A 21,102-nucleotide genomic window follows, 5' to 3' on the forward strand; every position below is an offset into this window, starting at 1 on the left:
TGGGGGCAATATGCCAACTCGGTAAAACACTTAAGAGAGAGCTGTAAAGGCACTATGAAGCAGTATATAAGTCTAAGTGCTATTACATACCAGATGTTATGGAGAATACTTTTTTAACGAAAACTTGACTTCACCCATTTGTTCTTTGTGAGATACATGTTTCTAATGTTCTTATTTTGCTGAAAAACACCCTTCTCTATCAAAAATCGACCATGAGCAACATTAAGAGTTCCAGCCAACTCATTAAAAGGATTCTACAATGATAAATGAAGAATGCAACTGAAGTTGGTTTGGCAAGTGGGAGATGCATATCAGGTTTATTGTTTCCCTAAAGTGATCTTATTTAATGTTCCTCTATGAAGAATACTATTCTAATCAAGTCTACCAGATAGTTTTCCATGTGTATGAAAATCAACTAGTTAGAAACAAAGCTGTTCCATAGTTTACCACCCTTTCTTCCAAAACACTATTTATTCTAGGATTTATTTGCATGTTGCCTCATTCTTCAAATGTTAATTTCCAAATTGTAATTTTAAAGTTTGTAGCTTTTGATATTAAATGATTAAAAAGATGTACAAATAGCACCCCTGACCTCAACCAGTGAGAGCGTTCCCAACTTCTGAAAATTGCAATTTAAGTATGGCAAATACACACTTTACTGAGTGAAACTGGAAAACAAGTAGTCCAAACATATTGTCCCCAAAACCATCTAATACGGTTTACATTTGTAATAAAAGGGACAAAGACTCATCCATCTGTACCTGTTTGACACCATCATCCTGAATTTTTATTTGAAATTCCTCATGTATGATACCATAAGCCTTCATACAACTAATCCAAAACCAGTGTTACTGGAATTTGCCTCCAAACCCACTGGGTATGTCTTAACACATAGTAATGCAAAATTCACACACAAAAGTCCTTTCTCTCTGTAGACTTCGGTGGCTCTCTTCTACAGCAACAAAGTATTTCCACAGCTATTTTTGGAGGTGTCACTAAGTTTTTTCAAGACAAAGCAGGAAAATCCTCAGGGTCATCTGGGTTTGGAGCAGCAGTATGCATCTAAAAGCAAAAGCAAAAATTAGATAAGAGCTACATATCTGTTTACTAAGTTTGACTTTGTTTATTAAATTGCTGCAATAGTCCAAGTACTATTTACTGTTTATACTTAGGTTTATCCTAAATGTTTAAAACTATATTAGAATTTGTCAAACAAAAACAAAAGGAAAAAATACAATCACAGGGATAGGCACATTAGTACATTTATGCATGCCCCCCTCTACTGACCACTTAAATATTAAGTAAGGTGCACGGAAGTCAATTTGTGACTGAAACTGTGAACATTTGTAGCTGAGACAACAATCGGGTAGAGCATTCCAGATTTTGACAACTCTATTACAGAAATAATACTTTTTACAGTCAAGCTTAGAACAATTTACACTGAATTTAAAGTGGTTGGTTGTACAGAAAAAGTATTTACAGGTAAAGCATTACTATGTATAATTTTGTGTGCAATACCTAGTTCTGACTGCAAGCAACGCAGTTCTAAGTTATCCAAACCGAGAATTTCAAGCCTCGTAGGATAGGGAAATCTATTGTGTACAGAAGAGTGCAAGACTTTTCTCATGAAATACTTCTGAACCCGCTTGATTGTACTGATGTCAGATATATGGTGGGGATTCCAAAGAGTTGAACAATACCCTAAGATTGGTCTAGCATAAGTTTTATAATCTCTAATTAGCAATACAATGTTTCCAGAAGAAAAGCTTTGCAAAATTAAATTTACAACTCTTCATGCTTTTTTAGCAATGCTGTTACAGTGAACTTCTGGAGCATAGGTCACCAGAAATAAGTACACCTAGGTCCCTTTAAGTTTTTGCTTTTAAGTTGTTCACATGAATCGTTGATAGAGAGCAAGAAAAGTGTGGGACCTAAAACGCTACCTTGCAGAACACCACTGTTAACTGATGCAGGATTAGACTGACTTCCCTATTTTGACTTTCTGCAGTCTGTTAGACAGGAAAGCAGCCATCCACTTGTGCAAAGGTCCAGAAATGCCATAAGAGTTGATTTCAACAGTTTATCATGTATTACTATACCAAAAGCCTTAAAAAAATCTTATGTAAATTGCATCTACCTTGATCAAGTCATGTAGTCCACATGTTTTTACAGTGCACAAGTTGTAAATTACAGGATGTGTTCTTCCTAAAGCCAAACTGTTTGTCGGATAGCAAGTTGTTTGTCTCTCAGTGGTGAACGATGGATTGGTTTATAATTGATTCCATAACTTTGCATGTAACACAGCACAGAGAGATTGGTCTATAACTTTCAACTGAATTAGGGTCACCCTTTTAAAAGATTGGTATAATTATAGTTGATGACCATAGATCAGACAGAGAACTAGTTTGAAACAATACCTCAATAACAATTGTACACAAAGATTCAGCTAGGACGGTAGCAAGCTTTTTCAGGAACTTTTATATATTTCATTAATATTAAGGTTTTTTTTTCTTAGCTTTATTTATTCAATCCAAGCATTTGAAAAATCAGGGACTCAGAAATTATATTCAATGGATCAAAGTAATTTCATGAGTAGGAGTAGGTTCTGAAGAAATATTTTTTTTAAATGCCGATTTTTTGGTACATCTACAAATCCTGTGATTTCTGTTGCCTTCTTTTGCCCAAAGACAATGCAATTTTGATTAGGCAGCTGTATAAATTGAATTACAGCAATGAAGTAGTCAGAGATTAGAATTAGCACATAGTAATTACCATCACTCCTGGTCTTGGCCATGAGTTTTCAACTCTTCGGACACGCCCTCGCCCTCCTCGTGCTCCTCTGGCTCCTCTTCCAGGACGAGGCAGATTCCCAAAGTTAATGTCTAGTTGAGAAGTGATGTCATTTGCTGCTTTTCGGGAAAAGTGAGAATCATCCTCAAAATCTTCCTTCAGCACCTATAAAAAAAATGCATCCACGTTTTTTATGGTTAAAACTAATACATCTTCAACTAGAAACAGTGCATCAAGAGCCAAATGACATTCTTAAGTTTAAAAAAATGCCCTGTAAAAATAAAAGGACACTACAGCGACCACCTAAATTCTAAAAAGGATAGAACTCCCCAGAGAAACTGGGCTCCTTCTATGACTCATGTCACAATAGAGTGAAACACAACACAAAAACCAGTTTCAAGAGATGGCGATTCTCCACTGACTTTCTTTAAAAAAAAAAAGCTCCTCTTGGTAAGCTAAGAAAGCAGCTACTAGTACATGTCTACCCATTACTCTCATGAGTTGACTTTAAAGCACTTAAACACAACTACCAGCAAAACTTGAAAAATATGGATATTTCTCCAGTAACCTTGCAAATACTTCATGTAAGTACAGTATAAGTGTATGGAAAACATATCTAGAGGATTCTTCACAAAGAAGTGGGAAAGAGGCTCAATTCATTCTAGCATTTATGGAATCATGCTACATAAATGCAGCTCTGTGCAGTTAATATATGCACACAGCTTTATTCTTTCGTGTGAACATAAGACAATCTGAGTGAAATTCATTGTTTGTTCTCCCTTTCTCTCTGCTGAACATTCAGCTAAATGAAAGATACTTAGCAGTAGACTGTAAACTAGAAACTTAAACTGAACAAGTAATCTTGGAAGAACCACAAATTAGAAAATCAGCAATTTTTTCTTCTTATTGCTATAAATGAATTACGGAAAAAAAACATTAAGACTGTTTCTGATATTTTTTCTAAATGGTTTGGTTGGTTTGGTTTATTAGATTTATATACTGCCCTTCTCCCAAGGACTCAGGGCGGCGTACAACATTAAAAGAAACACATAATACAAAAGTTAAAAAAAATTAAATAGAATATCCCAAACAAACCCAATTAGAATTGACAATAACATTTTTTTAAAAAATTAAAATTAAAATTAACAATGATCAATAATTTATTTTGTTTTGTTCAGGCCAGGTTGGCTTGCTGGAAAAGCCAACTTTTTAGGGCACGTCAGAAGGAGCGGATGTCGGGGATTATACAAAGCTCCGGGGGCAGCTCATTCCAGAGGGAAGGCGCTCCCACAGAGAAGGCTCTCCCCCTGGGGGTCGCTAGCCAACACTGTCTGGCCGACGGCACCCTGAGGAAACCAACTCTGTGGGATCGCACTGGACGGTGGGAGGCTACCGGTGGCAGTAGGTGGTCTCGCAGGTGCCTTGGGCCTAAGCCATGGAGCGCTTTAAAGGTCATAATAAGTACCTTGAATCGCACCCGGAAGACAACCGGCAACCAGTGCAGGCCACCTAAAAGGGGTGTAACATGGGAGCACCTAGGTGCCCCCATGATAACCCGCGCAGCCACATTCTGGACCAGTTGAAGCCTCCGGGTGCTCTTCAAGGGCAGCCACATGTAGAGAGTGTTACAGTAGTCCAGGCGAGAAAGGATGAGGGCATGAGTGACTGTGCACAGACCATCCCGATCCAGGAAGGGGCGCAACTGACATACCAGGCGAACCTGGTAAAAGGCCCCTCTGGTCACGGCCGTCAGGTGTTCTTCTAAACTAAGCCGCGTATCCAGGAGGACGCCCAGATTGTGGCCCCTCTCTGAGGGGGCTAAAATTTATCCCCCTATCATCAAAGATGGAACAAGATACACAAATCGGGATGACGGAAACCACAGACATGAGTCTTGGAGGGATTGAGCTTGAGCCTGTTCCTCCCCATCCAGATCCGCACAGCCTCCAGGCATCGGGACATCACGTCAAGGGCATTGTTTGGGTGATTTGGGGTAGAGATGAAAAGTTGGGTATCATCAGCATATTGATGATGCCATACCCCAAAACCACAGATGATCTCACCCAGTGGTTTCATATATATGTTTTACCAGAGGGGTGAGAGAACCGACCCCTAGGGCACCCCACAAGTGATGCACCTCGGGGTCGAGCCCTCCAGTCAACACAAACTGCGACTGATCCGACAGGTAGGAGAACCTCCGTAAAACAGTGCCCCCCACTCCCAACCCCCCGAGTCGTCGCAGTAGGATACCATGGTTGATGGTATCGAAAGCCGCTGAGAGGTCTAATAGGACAGGACAGAGGAGCAGCCCCTGTCCCGGGCCCGCCAGAGATCATCGACCAATGCTGCCTCCGTGCTGTATCCAGGCCTGAAACCCGATTGAAACGGATCCAGGTAGACAGCTTCATCCAGGGACTGGGGAAGCTGACGTGCTACCACACTCTCAACAACCTTCGCTACAAAGCAAAGGTTGGAGACCGGAAGATAGTTGGCTAAAGAAGCTGGGTCTAGGGAAGGCTTCTTACGGAGGACCCTCACCACCGCCTCCTTCAAGGCGGTGGGAAAGAACCCCTCTCTCAACGAAGCGTTGGTAATCGCCTGGAGCCAGCCTCGTGTCATCTCCCAGGAAGCCGAGACTAACCAAGAGGGACACGGGTCCAGCACACAAGTGGCAGCATTGAGTCTCCCCATAATCCATGCCCTTGGGGATCACAGGATCAAACTCATCCCAGATGGTCTCCACAAGATTCATCCCTGTCTACTCGCCCGAATCTACCGAGTCAGAGTCCAAGCCTGTCTGGATCTGAGTGATTTTATCCTGCAGATACTGAACAAATTCTGCAGCCCTACCCTGCAAGGGGTCTTTCCCAGCTCCTTGGTTAAGTAAGGAGCGGGTCACCCTAAACAGGGCGGCTGGGCAGTTATCTGCAGACGCGATAAGAGGGGGGAAATGTTGCTGTTTTGCCGCTTTTATCGCCACTAAGTAGGATTTAATATGAATTCTTACTAGTGTTCGATCAGATTCAGACTGGCTGACCCTCCAACCACTCTCTAGCCAGCTTTTCCGGCGTTTCATCTCCCAGAGCTCCTCAGTAAACCAGGGTGCTACCCGGGATCGACACCGGGTCAGAGGCCGCAAAGGCACAACATGATCCAAAGCCCCAGTGGCCGCCCTATCCCAGGCTTCCACTAGGGCTTCGGTCGAGTTGTGAGCAAGGGATTCAGGAAAAGTCCCAAGCTCCACCAGGAACCTTTCAGAGTCCATCAGGCGCCTGGGGCGGAAACAACTAGTCAGTTCCGCCTCCCTGCGGTGAGGGGTAGCAGTATGGAAGTCAAGCCTGATGAAGAAATGATCCGACCATGACAAGGGTTGGATAGAAATATCCCCTAAATCTAGATCATTCATCCACTGCCCAGAGACAAAAATCAAGTCAAGCGTGTGTGTCCCATTATTATGGTCTGTGGTTCACATAAGTTGTAGTGATGTTTTTCAATCTATTCAGTCCCTAGCTATAAATTTCAATTTAGTACACCTAGACATGTTAACAGAATTGAAAGGAAGAATGTTCTAAATTCTAAGGTAATGCTTACATCATCTCTATATTTTGACTTATGAATTACCACTGCTTTGGAAGGAACAGTGGTTTCGGGCTTCCGGATGTTGAATTCGGGCTTTGGTCGATTTTGTTCTTGAAGATTTTTCCATTCATCCAATGTCATCTCTTGAACTACATCATCCACTGGTTCTCCTTCAGCAATTCTAAGGATTTATAGTTGTAAAGTAAAAACCATTAGCCTGTGAAATGCCAGTGAGAGAAAGGTAGACTACATCTTAAGTGAAAACAGCTACTTGAATTTCTGTAGAACATTAAATGGTTCCTTGATGGGTTACCAAGTTTGTAGAAATGCCAGTAGCTTGTAGAACTTCTATTCAATGCTCCAATCAGTCAGGTCTGCTTTCTTATAACATATTCTAGTTCCTATCCACTCCAAACCAGATATTCAGTATTTGTAGTTGACCATATGATTAGGCTGCATAGGGCTATTTTGGTATGGTTGGGAGACAAAAATTTTCCTCAGTAAGATGCTTGTCTTCTATCCCCCATTTTTATATTTTTAGATCTTTTCTAAAGATGTTTTTTCTCAACAAACTCTTTTAATAATAAAGCTATAAGGCCTTTGCTCCTATTACATTAAAAGGAAAATAAGCACTTTGAACACAGTACATTGCAAACTACATTCTGGTTTAAGTTTTTGAAAGTATGTGGGGACTCATAACATAATTGCCATGGCATGAGGGCTTGCTTATTCAAACACTGGTTGGTTTTGTAAACATAGCTAGACATAGAAAATAAAGGAATTGGGTTACTCCCCTTCCTCCTACGAATACATCACTTAAACCAAGGGTGTCCAACCGTGGCAACTTTAAGAGTTGTGGACATCAACTCTCAGAATTCCCCTAATCCAGCATGACTTAAACTGTTTTCTTAGCCAGCTATATACATTTCCTAACAAAGCAGTTGTTGAAGCCAGAGGGAGATCAGGCTGACCAAGATGATGATGCCACAGAGACTACTTTGAGGTGTACCAGATTCATTCATTCAAAAATGAAATGAAAGCAATGTAGAGGGATGAGCTGACAAAGGTCCATAGTACATCATGTTGCCTATAGCTTAAGTAGAATAGCACCTATAAATATTTGCAACCTAGAATGTGGTTTCTTGCTAAACCCAATATCTGTTACTGATCAATGATAGTAAATTTAAGGCCTAAATTTGGTAAAGGAATGTATAGAGCTGGTCAAGGAAAAACCTGTTTAGATCACATATCTGCTCTATATTTTGTTGGGTGTATATTACACTACAGTTTTGCTATCTGCTTCCTGCATGTCTTCTGAGATCAAATATGGTTTGAATACATGCTCAGTCTAAACTGATTGTAGCAACCCTGGTGCATAATCTCCCTCATTTAGCAGGGTGAAATGTTAAGGTCTTCCATTACACTCCTCTGGCAGCCTTCCTCAACCTAAATCCATCTAGAATTTTGAGGAACACAGATTCAAATTTTCACTTGCTTGCAAAACTCACTGAGCTAATCATTCTTTTTCAGACTAATATACTTTCCAGGGGTGCTGTTTGAGAGATTGGGAAGTCTCCAATAAACAATGTACTTTAAATACTCAGAAAAAGATGTGATTATAAATGTAACAACTGAGTAAGCATGCTGCTTAATTTTACTATAGAAAATTCAAGGTATAGGATCAAGACTAGTCTCTATTACTGAATGGATAGCTCACACTAGAGACAGATCCCTGTCTTGAAATTAATTCAAAATAGATGTTAGTCTGTTTTATTAGCCTGCTTGCCTGTCTCATACCTCATGAATAAATAAGGTCAGACATTGTCAAACAAAAGAATAATCCATTTTTACTCCAAACTATGAGATCAATATATCCTAATGTGTATGTTTTCTAGAAAAGTATATTAAAAAACGTATGTGATTCTGGATGATATACAGTCTAAATTTAAAATAATATTAGAAGTACAGACATTTTACACCTATGGCAACAATTCTGTTACCTATCCAGTTCTAACTTAATTTGTAGGGAGAGCAGAGTTTTCTTCTAGGGTTCTTGCTATTCTTTTTCTGAAATATTCTTTTAAAACCATATTGTTACCACACAGAGTTCAATGATGGCAAAAAGGCAATATAAATACAGGTTAAAACAAAAAGACTTCAGTGAAGGAATGAATGAGATTTAAAAAATCAAGGAAATATTTGCTTAAAATCTCATCCCTAATATCTAGGTTAACCTAGATCGTAGATTTAGTTTATCCAAGAAAATTATAGCCCACTAGTTATTTGACAACATGTCATTACCAGCTGGCAAAGCCTGATGTAAACCATTACTAACCACCTGGGTAAACCACAACATATTTTTCAATCATTCCAACAATTCCTAAAGATGGGCTGAAATCATTAAAGCACTGTTATAACGCCCCAGAATCAATTCCATTTTTTAATGGCCATGCTGAGATCAGGTCCATTGGCACCCAGGTGGAATAAACCTCAAAGCAAAAGGCCAGATCTTCTGATAAAGATTTAAGGAGCAACAAAAGCCAGATTGTCAAACCAGACCATACTTCATTGGAGGTTCTCCGTCGGGTGCTCCTGAGCTCTCTTCTGTTTCTGCAGTCTCTTCCATAGGAGCAGCCTGTTCCAGCTCACTGTAGAAAATTGAGAAGCACAGATGAAATACAAATGCTACACTAGACAGGATTCCTCACACGGCCTAAACAAAAACAAAGTTTCTCACTACAATCTGTCACATCACCAGACTGGGAAAGCTGCTTCAGAGCTTTGGGATAGATTCATAGAATATGAAAGTCTGCAAGTAGCATGTTGCATTATGCACCGTATGAATCTGAGTAGAACTATGTCATTAACAGAGGCTATGCAAATTTCATCACATAAAAACCCAGAAAATGCATGCCCATGCTCTTCTTCCTTAACCCATTCCTGTGCCACAAAGCCAACAAGGAGATACAAGCATTTAGCTTCTGTCCCTGATCTTTTTCTAAGGTATTTACCACTGACCAATATAGATAGAAGTCATTTTTCTATTTAAATTTCGATCATTTCGTTTCCCCACAAACATAGGCATATGCAAATCTTTACTTTTCCTTCATGGATTACGATCTTTAAAATGATCTGAGCTGGAATTTGAGAAAGCCATCTGTCTTCAGAAATTGAGATAAAGGGTATTTTTTTCCAACTCCTGATTGAAAGAAGATTTAATGTGAACCCACACACACAAATCTAACCACAAGGCTACGTCCTTTTATTACAGGAACTTCAGGTTTTTCAGTGGAGCAAGACCTGACATGTCTTCCTGTTCAAATCCTGCTTGCAAACGATTAAGAAGAAAGCATCCAAATGTTAGTTTCTTTCTCAGTTCTTATAATCTAAGAGAAAAAAGAGACAGCTCTGCCAAAGCCCCTGGAAAAAGAGGCCTTGGGGAAAAATAAATTCTGCACTGTTTAATGCAGCAAGATTAGTCTAGACGAGTGTTTCAACATAAAAAAGGAGGTAAGAGACGGTGGAGGCAGGGTCAGAGTAAAGAAGGAACTGCCAAAAGCTCAAGTTGGATCTAAGGTGAGATAATTAAGGAAATTCACAAATAATTTTTGCATCGTTTCCTTCCCAAGTGGTCTTCAGGGTGTTACATTACAAACCATCCTATACCTGGGAAGGTGAAACTATCACGAAAACTATTTGTCAGGGCACGCAAGGCGTTGCCCTGTCAGCTGGCCAGCATGCATGCGTGCGCTAGCCAGCTGAGTTCAGCCTTTTTTAAAGCCATTTTTCGCCCTCCCCAGGATCCTGAGGTTTTATAGGAGTCTGGGGAGGGTGAAAACAGCACCCCCCAGAGGCCCTCTGGAGGTTTCAGGAACTTCCCTGAAGCCTCTGGAGCACAAAAAACCAGCCCTACGGGCAAATGGAAAGTTTGGGAACGGACTTCCCTTGTAGGGACGTTTTAAGCCTCTTGAGGCTTCCCTGAAGGATCCAGAGGACGAAAAATGACCCTACGAGCAAACCGGAAGTCACTTCCAGTTTGCACGCAGGGCTGTTTTTAGTCCTCCGGAGCTTTCAGGGACTTTCAGGAGGCTTCCCTGAAGGCTCCAGAGAATGAAAAACAACCCTATGAGCAAACTGGAAATCTGTTCCCAAACTTCCAGTTTGCCCATAGGGCCATTTTTTTTGCACTCCTGAAGCCTCCGGAGGACCTCCGGGGGGTGGGGGGAGGCTGTTTTCGCTCTCCCCAGGCTCCTATAAAGCCTCTGGAGCCTGGGGAAGGAAAAAAAAAAGCATGGAAAAAACAGGGGTCGCACCTGTCATGCACATATGCACGCTGGGGGTGGGTGGGTTCACACATTGCATTATGAATGCGGCATGCCCACGCACAACCCCCCCCCTGCACACGAGCCAAAAAAGGTTCACCATCGCTACCCTATACATTTCATATTATTCCGATGTACACTGAAAACAACTTTTCAAAACAATAGGAAGGGGACAGGGTACTTCTCTTTAGTCAGCATCCAATAGTTAAAATAGGTATCTTTAATGTTATGGAGATATGGAAACGATGCCCTGGAAATTACTAACACATTTCTCATACCTCATATCATCCTTAGCAGTTCCCCAGTTACGTGGTCCATTTCCGCCCCTTTTATCTTCTGCACGGACTCCTCTGTAGATAGAAATTTCACTTGTCTTAGAAATTAAATTATGTATATTCATAGAGCTATACAGGTTTTTACCAGTGTGATATCACTTCCCAAGCAGGTGTGTGAAATTCCACTCCCAGAATTCTGCAGCCAACATTTGAGAATTTTGAGAGCTGAAGTCCATGTCTGGAGATTATCCCCAAGAAGCAGAGCTACAAAAGATTAAATTTTACAAAATTATCAACATTCCCATCAGATTTACTTAACACTCCTTATTATGAAGCCATTATTTATTTTGTAAATATATAACTCCTTTTTGGGACCAGCTGTTTCCAGGACAGCAGCCAACAGTTATTAAAAAGCTTTACCCATTAACGAAACAAATACATGTAAAAAAAAATAGAAGTCAATCAATTACAAGTCACAGAACAGCAAAGCCAATTTTCATGCCAAACTCCTGTCTGAATATAAATATTTTGTTTGTTGACAAAACGATAATAACACAGGGAGCCAACCAAAAGCACATATAAAATAACACTTACGTTTTGTCACTCCCGCTCTGCCGGTCAAATTCCCGCTTCCCTCTTTGATCAAAGCCATTGAAGGTCCTGTTCATACCACCTCTTCCTCTGCCCTGCAACCCACCTCTTCCTCCCCCACGACCTCTCATTGGCCTTTCCCGATCAAAGCGCTCTGTTGGTCTAAAAACAAAATGAATCATCCTTCAGTTGTTTACTAAATCAAAGATAATATTATCACACCTTGGTCCTTAAATCAATTGTCATTATCTAGCATAATGAAAGTCATTTTCAATAAGCTCTGTCAATATTCCAAATGCAGCACTGAACAAGTTTGTAATTTCAGTTCCTTCTTTCATTCTGCCCTTGAGAGATTCCGCAGGTTAGAATCTCAACACTAGAACATTCCTGGTACATTTACAGGTAGTCCTCAACTTACAACCACAATTAAGCCCAAAATTTATGTTAAGTGAGAAATTTTGAGTTTTAATCCACTTTTTTTTTCTTGCCACATTTGTTAAGTGAATCACTGCAGCTGTCAGATTAGTAACAAATTAGGATGTTAACTGATTCTGGTTTCCTTATTCACTTTGCTTGTCAGGAAGGTCAAAAAAAGGGATCATATGACTCTGGGACACTGCAACCATCATAAATGTCAGTCAGTTGTCAAGATTCCGAATGTAAATCACATGACCATGGGAATGCTAGAACAGAGGGAAAATGGTCATGTCACTTTTTTCAGTGATGTTGTAGCTTTGAATGGTCACTAAATGAACTATTGTAAGTCAAGGACTACCTGTTTAGAAGAGCAAGCAATAAACAGCCCTACTCCCACATTAAACCATAGATAATAATAAAAATAGATACCAATTTTAAATAAAAATTGAACTACTAATTATGCTTCAAAGCTTTCAATCCTAGTATAGTATCTCAGATTTGTACCAATATCAAATTTAATTTTTTCCATGTATAGACTTTATTCAACTTTACAGGAAACTAGATTCATGGTATTAAATTTATTACATCTTATAATTTTAGCCAATGATTTATATTTTGTGAATATGGCTCCTAATATGTTAATTTTAGCTTAAAGCTTAATAGTGATGTTTAAAATTTTGTGATAATACATGCTATAATTTCATAAGCAGCAATTAATGATATATTAGAAAACTAATCTTCCTGACACATTAGATCTCTTGTTTAGTTTGTATTGTAGTTTGTAATCTTACTGTTTGTATTTACCTTGATGTACTTTTTATATGACTTTTTAACAGATAATCCTGGAGTTAATACCAGTCATTCAGCAACCATTCAAAGTCATGACAGCACTGAACAAGTACTACTTATGACAGGTCCTTGACATTCCAGCTGTTGTAATAATCTTGCTGTCATGATTGTGATCTTTATACTTGGTTAACCAGCTTATACTTATGACAGTTGCAATGTCTCATGGTTGTGTAACCACCATTTGCAACCATCCCTGACCATTTCCCACAAGCAAAGTCAATAAAGAAACTGGCAGGAAAAGTCACAACTTGTTCCCTTAAGTTGCCCCCCCCCCCAAAATCCCACTAGGGATCTCATACTCCATAGCACCTGCCCACTCACACTCCACAGCATGCACCTCTGGCTCTCACTGACCCACCCACATTCCATAGCACCCATCCATGATTCCTAGCCATTGTCTCTAATACCTGCCTCACCCCCACTCTGTAGCACTCACATGCTCCTTGTCTGGGACTCCAACCTCTTCCTGTTTAACAACCTGTGAAGTCCTGGAATTACAACGGCAATTGCCAGGAGTGTTGTCACTAAGTGATGTGGTCACATGACATCCCAGAACAAAAGTTCTCGTCCCAATTGCTGTCATAACCCTAGGACTATCTATATTAACTGTTCACATTGTTTAAAAAAAGTTTAATGTTTCTTAGTTACTGACTTTACATTTTCCAAATTTACAATGTATAATAAATCCTTCAATATCACATACCTTTCTAGTGTAAACTCTGCTTGTCTTTCCATTTCATGAGGACAGTATTCTCTAAAAGGTTTCCATTCCGCTTTATCTTGTTTTATCTCCGTACCTCGGTTTTCATTCCAACCCTGTTGTTCTCCTCTTTTTGGAGCTCGCTTTTGGCCTGTGGAAAACCAACATATTTAGATTAGTGGCATTAGTTACATTTAAAACAGGTGTAATTGCTCCTTGTTTATTATAATCACCCAATCCTATTGGTTTTAATGCTATTTTATTTCTGTTCCAATCAATATCTTAGATCATAAGGCAACTCAGAGCAGCAAATATACCAGTGATAGAGAAATTCCTTGGAAATTTCAATATTCAACAACAAAATCACCACTATCTATCTATTGCTGAATCAAATAACTTTAAGTTCACTATATAGGTAGTTAACAATGAAAACGTGGACTGAAATTTTTATTGTTTAAACAAGGCAATCATAAAGCATAACTGCCTTTCTTAGCAATCCCTCCAGTCTCTACTTCAATGATGTTTGTGAGTTGTTAAGCATGGATCTTCTTGCAACTTCCCACTGACTTCCAACAAGAAAAGACATTGGGGAAACCAGCAGAAAGTTGCAAGCCCCACACAGCTTGCAAGCAGGCCAGTAGGCTGATTAATGGGTGCTGCCGAGTGGAGAGGGAGCAGGGAGGATGTGCAGCTCAGGGACATGGGTTGAGAAGGGATCAGGAAGAATGCAAGAGGGTATGCAAGTGCAATAGAGGCGTAGCACAAGCACAGCAAATTTCAAGAATAGTGCATAGGGGGTATGTAAGTAGCTGGGAAAACAAGGCGCAGGTGCCAACCTTGGAGTGGATGTGCAAAGTGCATGAGGGGTCTATTTGAGAAGGGTGCATAGGGGTGTGCAAGTAGGTGGGAAGGCGTGGCAGCACAGCGAGGCTTATGAAAAGTGCACAAGGGTGACATGGGTGCATGGATAACTGTCAAGATGATTTATGAGTGCAGAGTTGCTGGGAGAGACTTAACTAAGTGACTTGTGAATTCCAGCTTCCCCATTGACTTCTTTCCTGGAAAGCCAGCAGGGAAGATGACAAATGGTGATCACATGACTATGGTATACTGCAATTGTCATAAACATGAGCCATTTGCCAAGGGCTCAGTTCATATTCACATGACCATGGTGATGCTGGAATGGCCAGAATTTCAAAGACCAGATGCAACTACCACTCATTTAGCATTGTCATAACTTCAAGAGGTCACTGAGTCATTTAATCAAAGTGTGTGTGTGTGTGTGTATAACGGGCACACTTCAGGCCTATGAGCTATTTTTTTTACAGAAGAGAAAACATATATTCCCAATATGTTGTTTAAATTTTATAGCAAATGCAAGGATGTTTTAATAAATATAAAAGATCCTTCATGGATTAGAAGTATTCAATTTATATGCAAATGTTGATGATATTTTGTTATTTCATCATTCATGTAAATATTTGTTTATTACAAAACATATATCCCACCTCATGTGGTAGATTCAGTGTGGATCATAGTTACATTAAAATAACAACTATAGTGAACATCAGTATATAAATAGAATTCTTCAAAAAAAGAAGAAAAGCTCATGTTAAAACTAATAATTGTATCTTTGCTTCTTATATTTAATGTCAGCATATTTTATTAGAATTGATAACATACAATTCTGATATGGTTGTATCATTTGGTTTTAAAATACATTGTTCATTATGTAGCAAATATCATACTCAATATAACAAATAGGATCTTCTGTTATGTAGGCATTAGATCAGAATACAGCTGTGTTCATTAAAGCTAAAATGTAAGTTAGATGAAAATTAACTCTATAGAATGCAAAAAGATAGCAGAAACAGACTTTAATACAAGCATAACAAATTTAAATGAAGATTAAAAATCCAAAGAATAAAAGTATAGAGTAGTAGCATTTGGCAGATCTGTTTAAACGTTATTGCATAACATAATTCCATGTATTTATTCATTGAGATTTTTTTTTTGTCAAAGTACTGCAATTATAGTTAGAGCTCTTTTAGAGTTATTATTAAAAGTAATACTAAGAAATGGCCCAGCAGATGTACTTCAATCTATGGAACAGGCTCTCTGATGACTTGATAAATATATGATAAATATTATTTAGCTTAATTGGGTAATTTACAGATGGGTGGATTTCAACTCCTAGAATTCTCTGCCAAACTTACACTGGCTAGGAATTTTAGTAGTTGTAGTACATGCTTTTTGGAGGTTTTGTTAAAGTTTTAAAATTGTAGTCACTTCTTCGTTTCTGATCAAAGTTATTCTCTATAAATTTTAAATTACAAATAATAATATAAAACCCTAGGAAACCTAGAAACCAGCAGACTGAGTTAAAATCTTGCCTTTGTCATGAAAGCCAACTGGGTGACTTTGGGCCAGTTACTGTCTCTCATCCCAACTCACCTCAAAGGGTTGTTGCTGTGGAAAAAATAGGAGGAGGAGGAAGTATTCGGTTCACTGCCTTGAGTTATTTATAATAATAAAGGTGGAATATAAATAAATAAATAAATAAAATTAATCTAAACCTAACTTTATGAAAATGTCCATTCAGAAAATATTATCTTTTCTTTTCCTATAAACACATCAACCTCAAATATCTTTTTTCTCTTTCTCAAGTTAATTTCTGAGAAAAAAACAGATGTACCAAAAGCAATTTTACAAGCGAAGGAAAAATAAGATCAAATCAACTAATGTTCTTCGTTATCTACAAGAAACTCAGCTTTGATAGATGGTTTCAATTTGGAAACCAAGCGCAGAAAAAATGAAGGAATGATATGTGCATTGTGACATAGTGTGCATTTTTATAAACTCAACATGGCTCTGAAGACAAAGTGGCTTTATGCACCACTTTCACATTACCTTTGGGAAAAGTAAGATAATTTGTGACAGGAAAGCAGCTAGTTTATACCGGTTTGGATTTGAGAATTCTTAAAGAATAAAAACAAATGTAAGTGCTTGATGCATTATTTAGACCATCTTGTCTTGCCTGCAAAAATTTGTGAAAAATTCATGAATTGCCAAATAACACAGACTTCAGACTACAACTGTAGAAACTTTACCAAATGAAAACAATTAGTTTTGCATGATTCTACACAGAATCGTTAGAAAAAGATTTTGTAGCAACATGATAGATTCCAGTACAGGAAGTTATCAACTTGTACATTTAAAGAATGTAAACTTAAACCTACATAATTCATCATGCCATTTATAAGAAGTCTTTTACATGGGCTAATTAGCTCTCAAAGATAAAGAATGAAATAGGTTGTTGGTAGGAGTTGCTACTGCTTATCAGCCATCAACTCTTTTGTAGGATTGGCTAAGCAACCTTCAGCCCATTTCTGCCTTAAAAACATCATTTTCAACCCTTTCAACTATCCCAAAACACATACATTCAGGGATGTCCAGTCTTGGCAGCTTTAAGACTTGTGGACGTCAACATCCAGAAATCCCCAGCCAGCCAGTTGAAGTCCACAAAGTTGCCAAGGTTGGATACCCCTGCTCTAAACTTTAGTCTTGTGAATTTTGTAGACTCTAAAAGCCACACATACTGGAGAGGCTTAATGAACCCTTCACTTTGTGTAGAGACCACAAACTCTCTTCCTATAGAGCCAACTATCCATATGCTATTCAAAAGATTGTCAGACCCTGACTGGAAAAAATATACAGTTCTGCTGACTTGGTATACTGTGGTTTACACCAAAATGTGTACATATCTTAAAGAACAGCCTGTGTTCTTATTCCTTGATCATTTTAGTTTTTGCCTCAATACCCGGAGATACGAGAACAAAAACTGCCAGTTCAGGTGTATCTTTTAACTAATATACCTCAATTTAATTTCCACAGTCATGAAACTTACTAGAGCTTTGGAGAACTTGAAATTCAAAGGATAAAAGACCATTTGGATTGCTTGAGGGTGCAGATGTCTCATCTGTTTGCAATTTCTTAAAGCAGCTGTCATTTGCTCTACTCTATACAGCCAGTTTAGTGTGATGGTTAAGGTGCTGGCCTAGAAACCAAGTGACTGAGGATTTTAGGCCTCCTTTAGCCATGAAAGCTGGTTGGGTGACTTTGGGCCACTCTCTTTCTCAGCTTAACCCACCGCATAGGGTTGTTATTGCTGTCAGTAAAACAGGATGCAGGAATATTAGGTATGTCCTGTGTGTGTGTTTGTGTGTGTGTGTATGTATACACACACACAGTATAAAAATGGAATACTAATATGTGAGTATTGTGCTTAGATTTAAAAAACTGCCAAGAGGTGTTGCATCCTTCAGGAGCTACCCCTATCAAATTCAAACAAATGTACAGCCTTACAAATTATTGTAATTCTGTGACAGAAAATCAGTACTGCCACAATAAAGAATTTTTGTAAGACAATAGGGCAGAACGCAGTTCCTTGCTTCTAAAATCAAGGTGCCTGGGATTCTTCATGTCAAACAGTTTTCAGTGCATCTTGCAATTTCACTAACTCTTGCCATCCTGTATGTATCAGGAAAGTCCTAAGAGTGACATAACTAAAACCTGTGGCACTTTGAGTTTGTTACTATAGCACTAAATGCCTCATGGAGATGAAGTCAAGGCACCTCATACAGGCCTACAAATATAATCTATGGAGATCCCATCTTTCTGCTTAGTAATATCTCTGAGAGTTTAAAGTATGTGTGTGTGAGTACAGCTAGTCTTTGACTTACAATAGTTCATTTAGTGACCATTCAAAGTTACAACAGCACTGGAAAAAAGTGACTTGTGATCATTTTTCTTTTTCTTTTTTTCTTTTGTAATTGTGTCTTTATGTCATGTTCAAGAACATAAATTACACCGTTTGCCTAACAATACACATTTTATCTCCATCTCTTCTGAGGATGCCCATGTTAACAGGCAAAATAACATTTTTGAGCTAGTTAAGTTTCTTTCGTTATTTACATATATTTTTCAATTTGGTCGGAGCAAACTGTGATCATTTTTCAGTTACAACCTTTGCAGCATCCCCAGGATCATGTGATCAAATTTCAGATGATTGGCAACTGACTCATATTTATGACCGTTGCTGTGTCCCAAGGTCATCTGATCCCTTTTGCAACCTTCTGACAAACAAAATCAATGGGAAAGCCAGATTCTCTTAACAATCAGGTTGCTAACTTATTAACTGCAATGATTCACTTAACAACTGTGGCAAGATGAGTTGGAAAATGGGGAAAAACTCACTGAACAAATGTCTCACTTAACAACATAAACTTTGGGCTCAATTGTGGTCGTAAGTCAAGGACTACCTTTATATAAAAAATACCACTCATTTTTGTGGTTCCTAAGACACTCAAAACAACACTACTAAGACTATACACTGTGGTTCCCACTAGTACAATAATTCAGGTTCAAGCCAGTGGCATCTGGATACAGTAATAAATTCTTAGGGATTTTATTGGTCCAAATAGCACTATGCTTCATTAATAAAAAAACAATGGAAGAGAAAACTAGTATCCAAATTATTTCTCAAGGCACACATCCTGCTACTTGTCTCCTTTTAACCTGTTTCATTCATATATATTTTTTAAAATATTAATCCCCGGAACACAGACTGACTCCAGGAGACTAGTGAGAGAAGGTCAGGGAAGGCTCTGGCTCTCAAGATGGGAGAGTTTTAAATAACAATTCAATTAATGAACGAATCTTCAGTTGCATGAATGTCACTTCAAAACAAAAAAGAAACATCAAAGTATTGTGAAATTGTTTCCACTAAATTAAGGTGACATCACTTTTCCGGTTGGGTTTAAGGCTACGGGGAGCCCCAACCAGTTCATATGTCCCCGCGTCTTGAAAAGAGCCACAACCCCGCTTGGTGGAAAGCGCCTTTCCGCTGATGAAGCGATGGGCGGGGAAGGTTTCGCTATCTAGTGGCGCCGACTAGCCCGGTTAATTACATCTGAAGGCGGAGGCCGAGCGCAACGGCAAGTTAGAGCCGCCCTTCGCTTTCAGCACATGCACCACCTGCAGTAAACGCCACTGGGAAAGCAAACAAATATATATGTATGTATATGTATGTATCTCGGCCAGACGCCACAATAGCTCGCGCCTTTACGCGGGTGAGCCGCCCCGGCCCGCGCAAGAGGGGAATTACGATCTAGCTAGGGCAAGGCCCCAGGTGGCTTGCTCAGCCCGCGTCCCCTCCACTCCGAGCCAGAAAGACTGGTTCGCGGTATTTTCTGGCGAGAAGAGCCGACAACCTTCTGACCGAAAGGCAGAAAAGGGAGGGAAGAGAGCACGTGCGTCCGGGATCTGCAAAAGGCCAGGACCGGCGCGAGCCCTCCGCCTCCGCTCCAAACGGCGGCTGCCCGTCTCCGATACTTTTTTAAAATAACTCATAAACGGGTTCTACTTATTCCTTGCTCGCATTGCTTTGAGCAGACCGCTTTTAACGAACGAAACGCCCAATTTAAGTGTGCCTTGGAGCAAATTGTCCATATTAAGCCTGCGGGTCGCCGCTTCATTTACCTAGAAGCGAGTTTCGTGGGAATGAATGAGATTTGCCGGGGGGGGGGGGGAGAGGAAGGCGCTTCTAATGCTGCAATGCGAGTCGGTGACTCTTACGGGCAAAAGAGGGAGGAGGGCGATCAAAGCGGGCTTGTTTCAAGAAGGAAGCCCGCCGGATTCGGTCTGCACCACTGGCCGCTTTCCCACTCCCGGCAGCATCACCTGCTTTATCACATTTCCTGGTCCACGCAAGCCCCCTCCCGCTCCATACCGGGTGCTGGGGGGCTCTCCGACTGCAAGAACGGGGAGCCTTTCCGCTCCTTCTGGGATTCTCTTTTGACAGCGGCGGTGGCGGCAAAGACTCCTCCGGGGCCAGGTTTTCTGCCGGTTGAAAAAGCCGCTTCTTCGCGCTTCTTGCTCTGCTGCTTGCGCTGCTCTGCCTCCCGGAGGATGTCGAAAGGGTCGGATTCATCATCGAGCAGCTGGTGGAAGCGGTTGGCGACGGCGCAGCCAAAGCTCTCCTGCATAGTTGTGGCGGCGGCCACGGGGCTGGCCAGCGCGCCTTTCATTGTCGTGGTGCCGTCAGCCGCCGCCGCAGCAGCAGCACCCACCCCTTCCCGAATGCGACAGAAAGAGGCAAGCTTCCCTCAGCACGGCACAAGTAACCACGCCATGACCACTCGCCCGCCCCGTCCGACTGCACTACCAATCGACGCGCCAGCAATGCCTCCAGCCCTACCTGAGCAACCAATCCAGAGCTCCGTTTTTTATCGTCCTACCCAATAATCAGCCTCACAAACGTGTAACGTCATTAACCAATCAGCACCCGGAATTCTGCCTCACTCAAGCAAAGAAAACACGGGATCCCCACCTCTCAGCAATTTCCCACGCCGCTGGTCGATGACGTAGAGCGTCTGTGGCGTCACGTGTTAGAGTCTTGAGTTATTAGGGTTTTTTTCAAATATAGTATTATCACAATTCCGTCTAGTGGGTGCGGGGGAGATTTAGGTGCTGCTTGATTACTATGCTACACTGAATCTAACACTGAAACATCAATGAA

The 21,102-nt window shown here is 40.2% G+C and overlaps 1 protein-coding gene across 1 annotated transcript; it reads right to left on the bottom strand.

The window, feature by feature from the left end:
• Positions 1-756: 756 nt before the first annotated feature.
• HABP4 (hyaluronan binding protein 4) lies at positions 757-20,695 on the bottom strand. Its single transcript, XM_014051651.2, has 8 exons — positions 20,314-20,695; positions 13,527-13,674; positions 11,561-11,719; positions 10,970-11,041; positions 8,934-9,017; positions 6,382-6,550; positions 2,773-2,955; positions 757-1,062 (listed from the first exon to the last, which is right to left on the bottom strand). Exons 1-8 carry the CDS (start codon positions 20,609-20,611, stop codon positions 1,006-1,008), a joined length of 1,170 nt encoding a protein of 389 aa, XP_013907126.1. The 5' UTR covers positions 20,612-20,695; the 3' UTR covers positions 757-1,005.
• Between the last annotated feature and the right edge of the window lie 407 nt (positions 20,696-21,102).

Source organism: Thamnophis sirtalis, unplaced genomic scaffold (genome assembly GCF_051295495.1).
Source record: "Thamnophis sirtalis isolate CommonGarterSnake01/CBP01778 unplaced genomic scaffold, rThaSir2_p1.2 scaffold_5, whole genome shotgun sequence".
Taxonomy (NCBI): Eukaryota; Metazoa; Chordata; class Lepidosauria; order Squamata; family Natricidae; genus Thamnophis; species Thamnophis sirtalis.

What these genes read in the sequence shown, in the direction of transcription:
- HABP4 (XM_014051651.2), bottom strand. Translation starts at nt 20,611, where the DNA reads ATGAAAGGCGCGCTGGCCAGCCCCGTGGCCGCCGCCACAACTATGCAG. An exon ending in CAGAGCGGGAGTGACAAAAC is followed by an intron (nt 11,042 to 11,560) that starts GTAAGTGTTATT and finishes TTCTATCTACAG; the next exon opens with AGGAGTCCGTGCAGAAGATA. An exon ending in GACGGAGAACCTCCAATGAA is followed by an intron (nt 6,551 to 8,933) that starts GTATGGTCTGGT and finishes ATAAATCCTTAG; the next exon opens with AATTGCTGAAGGAGAACCAG.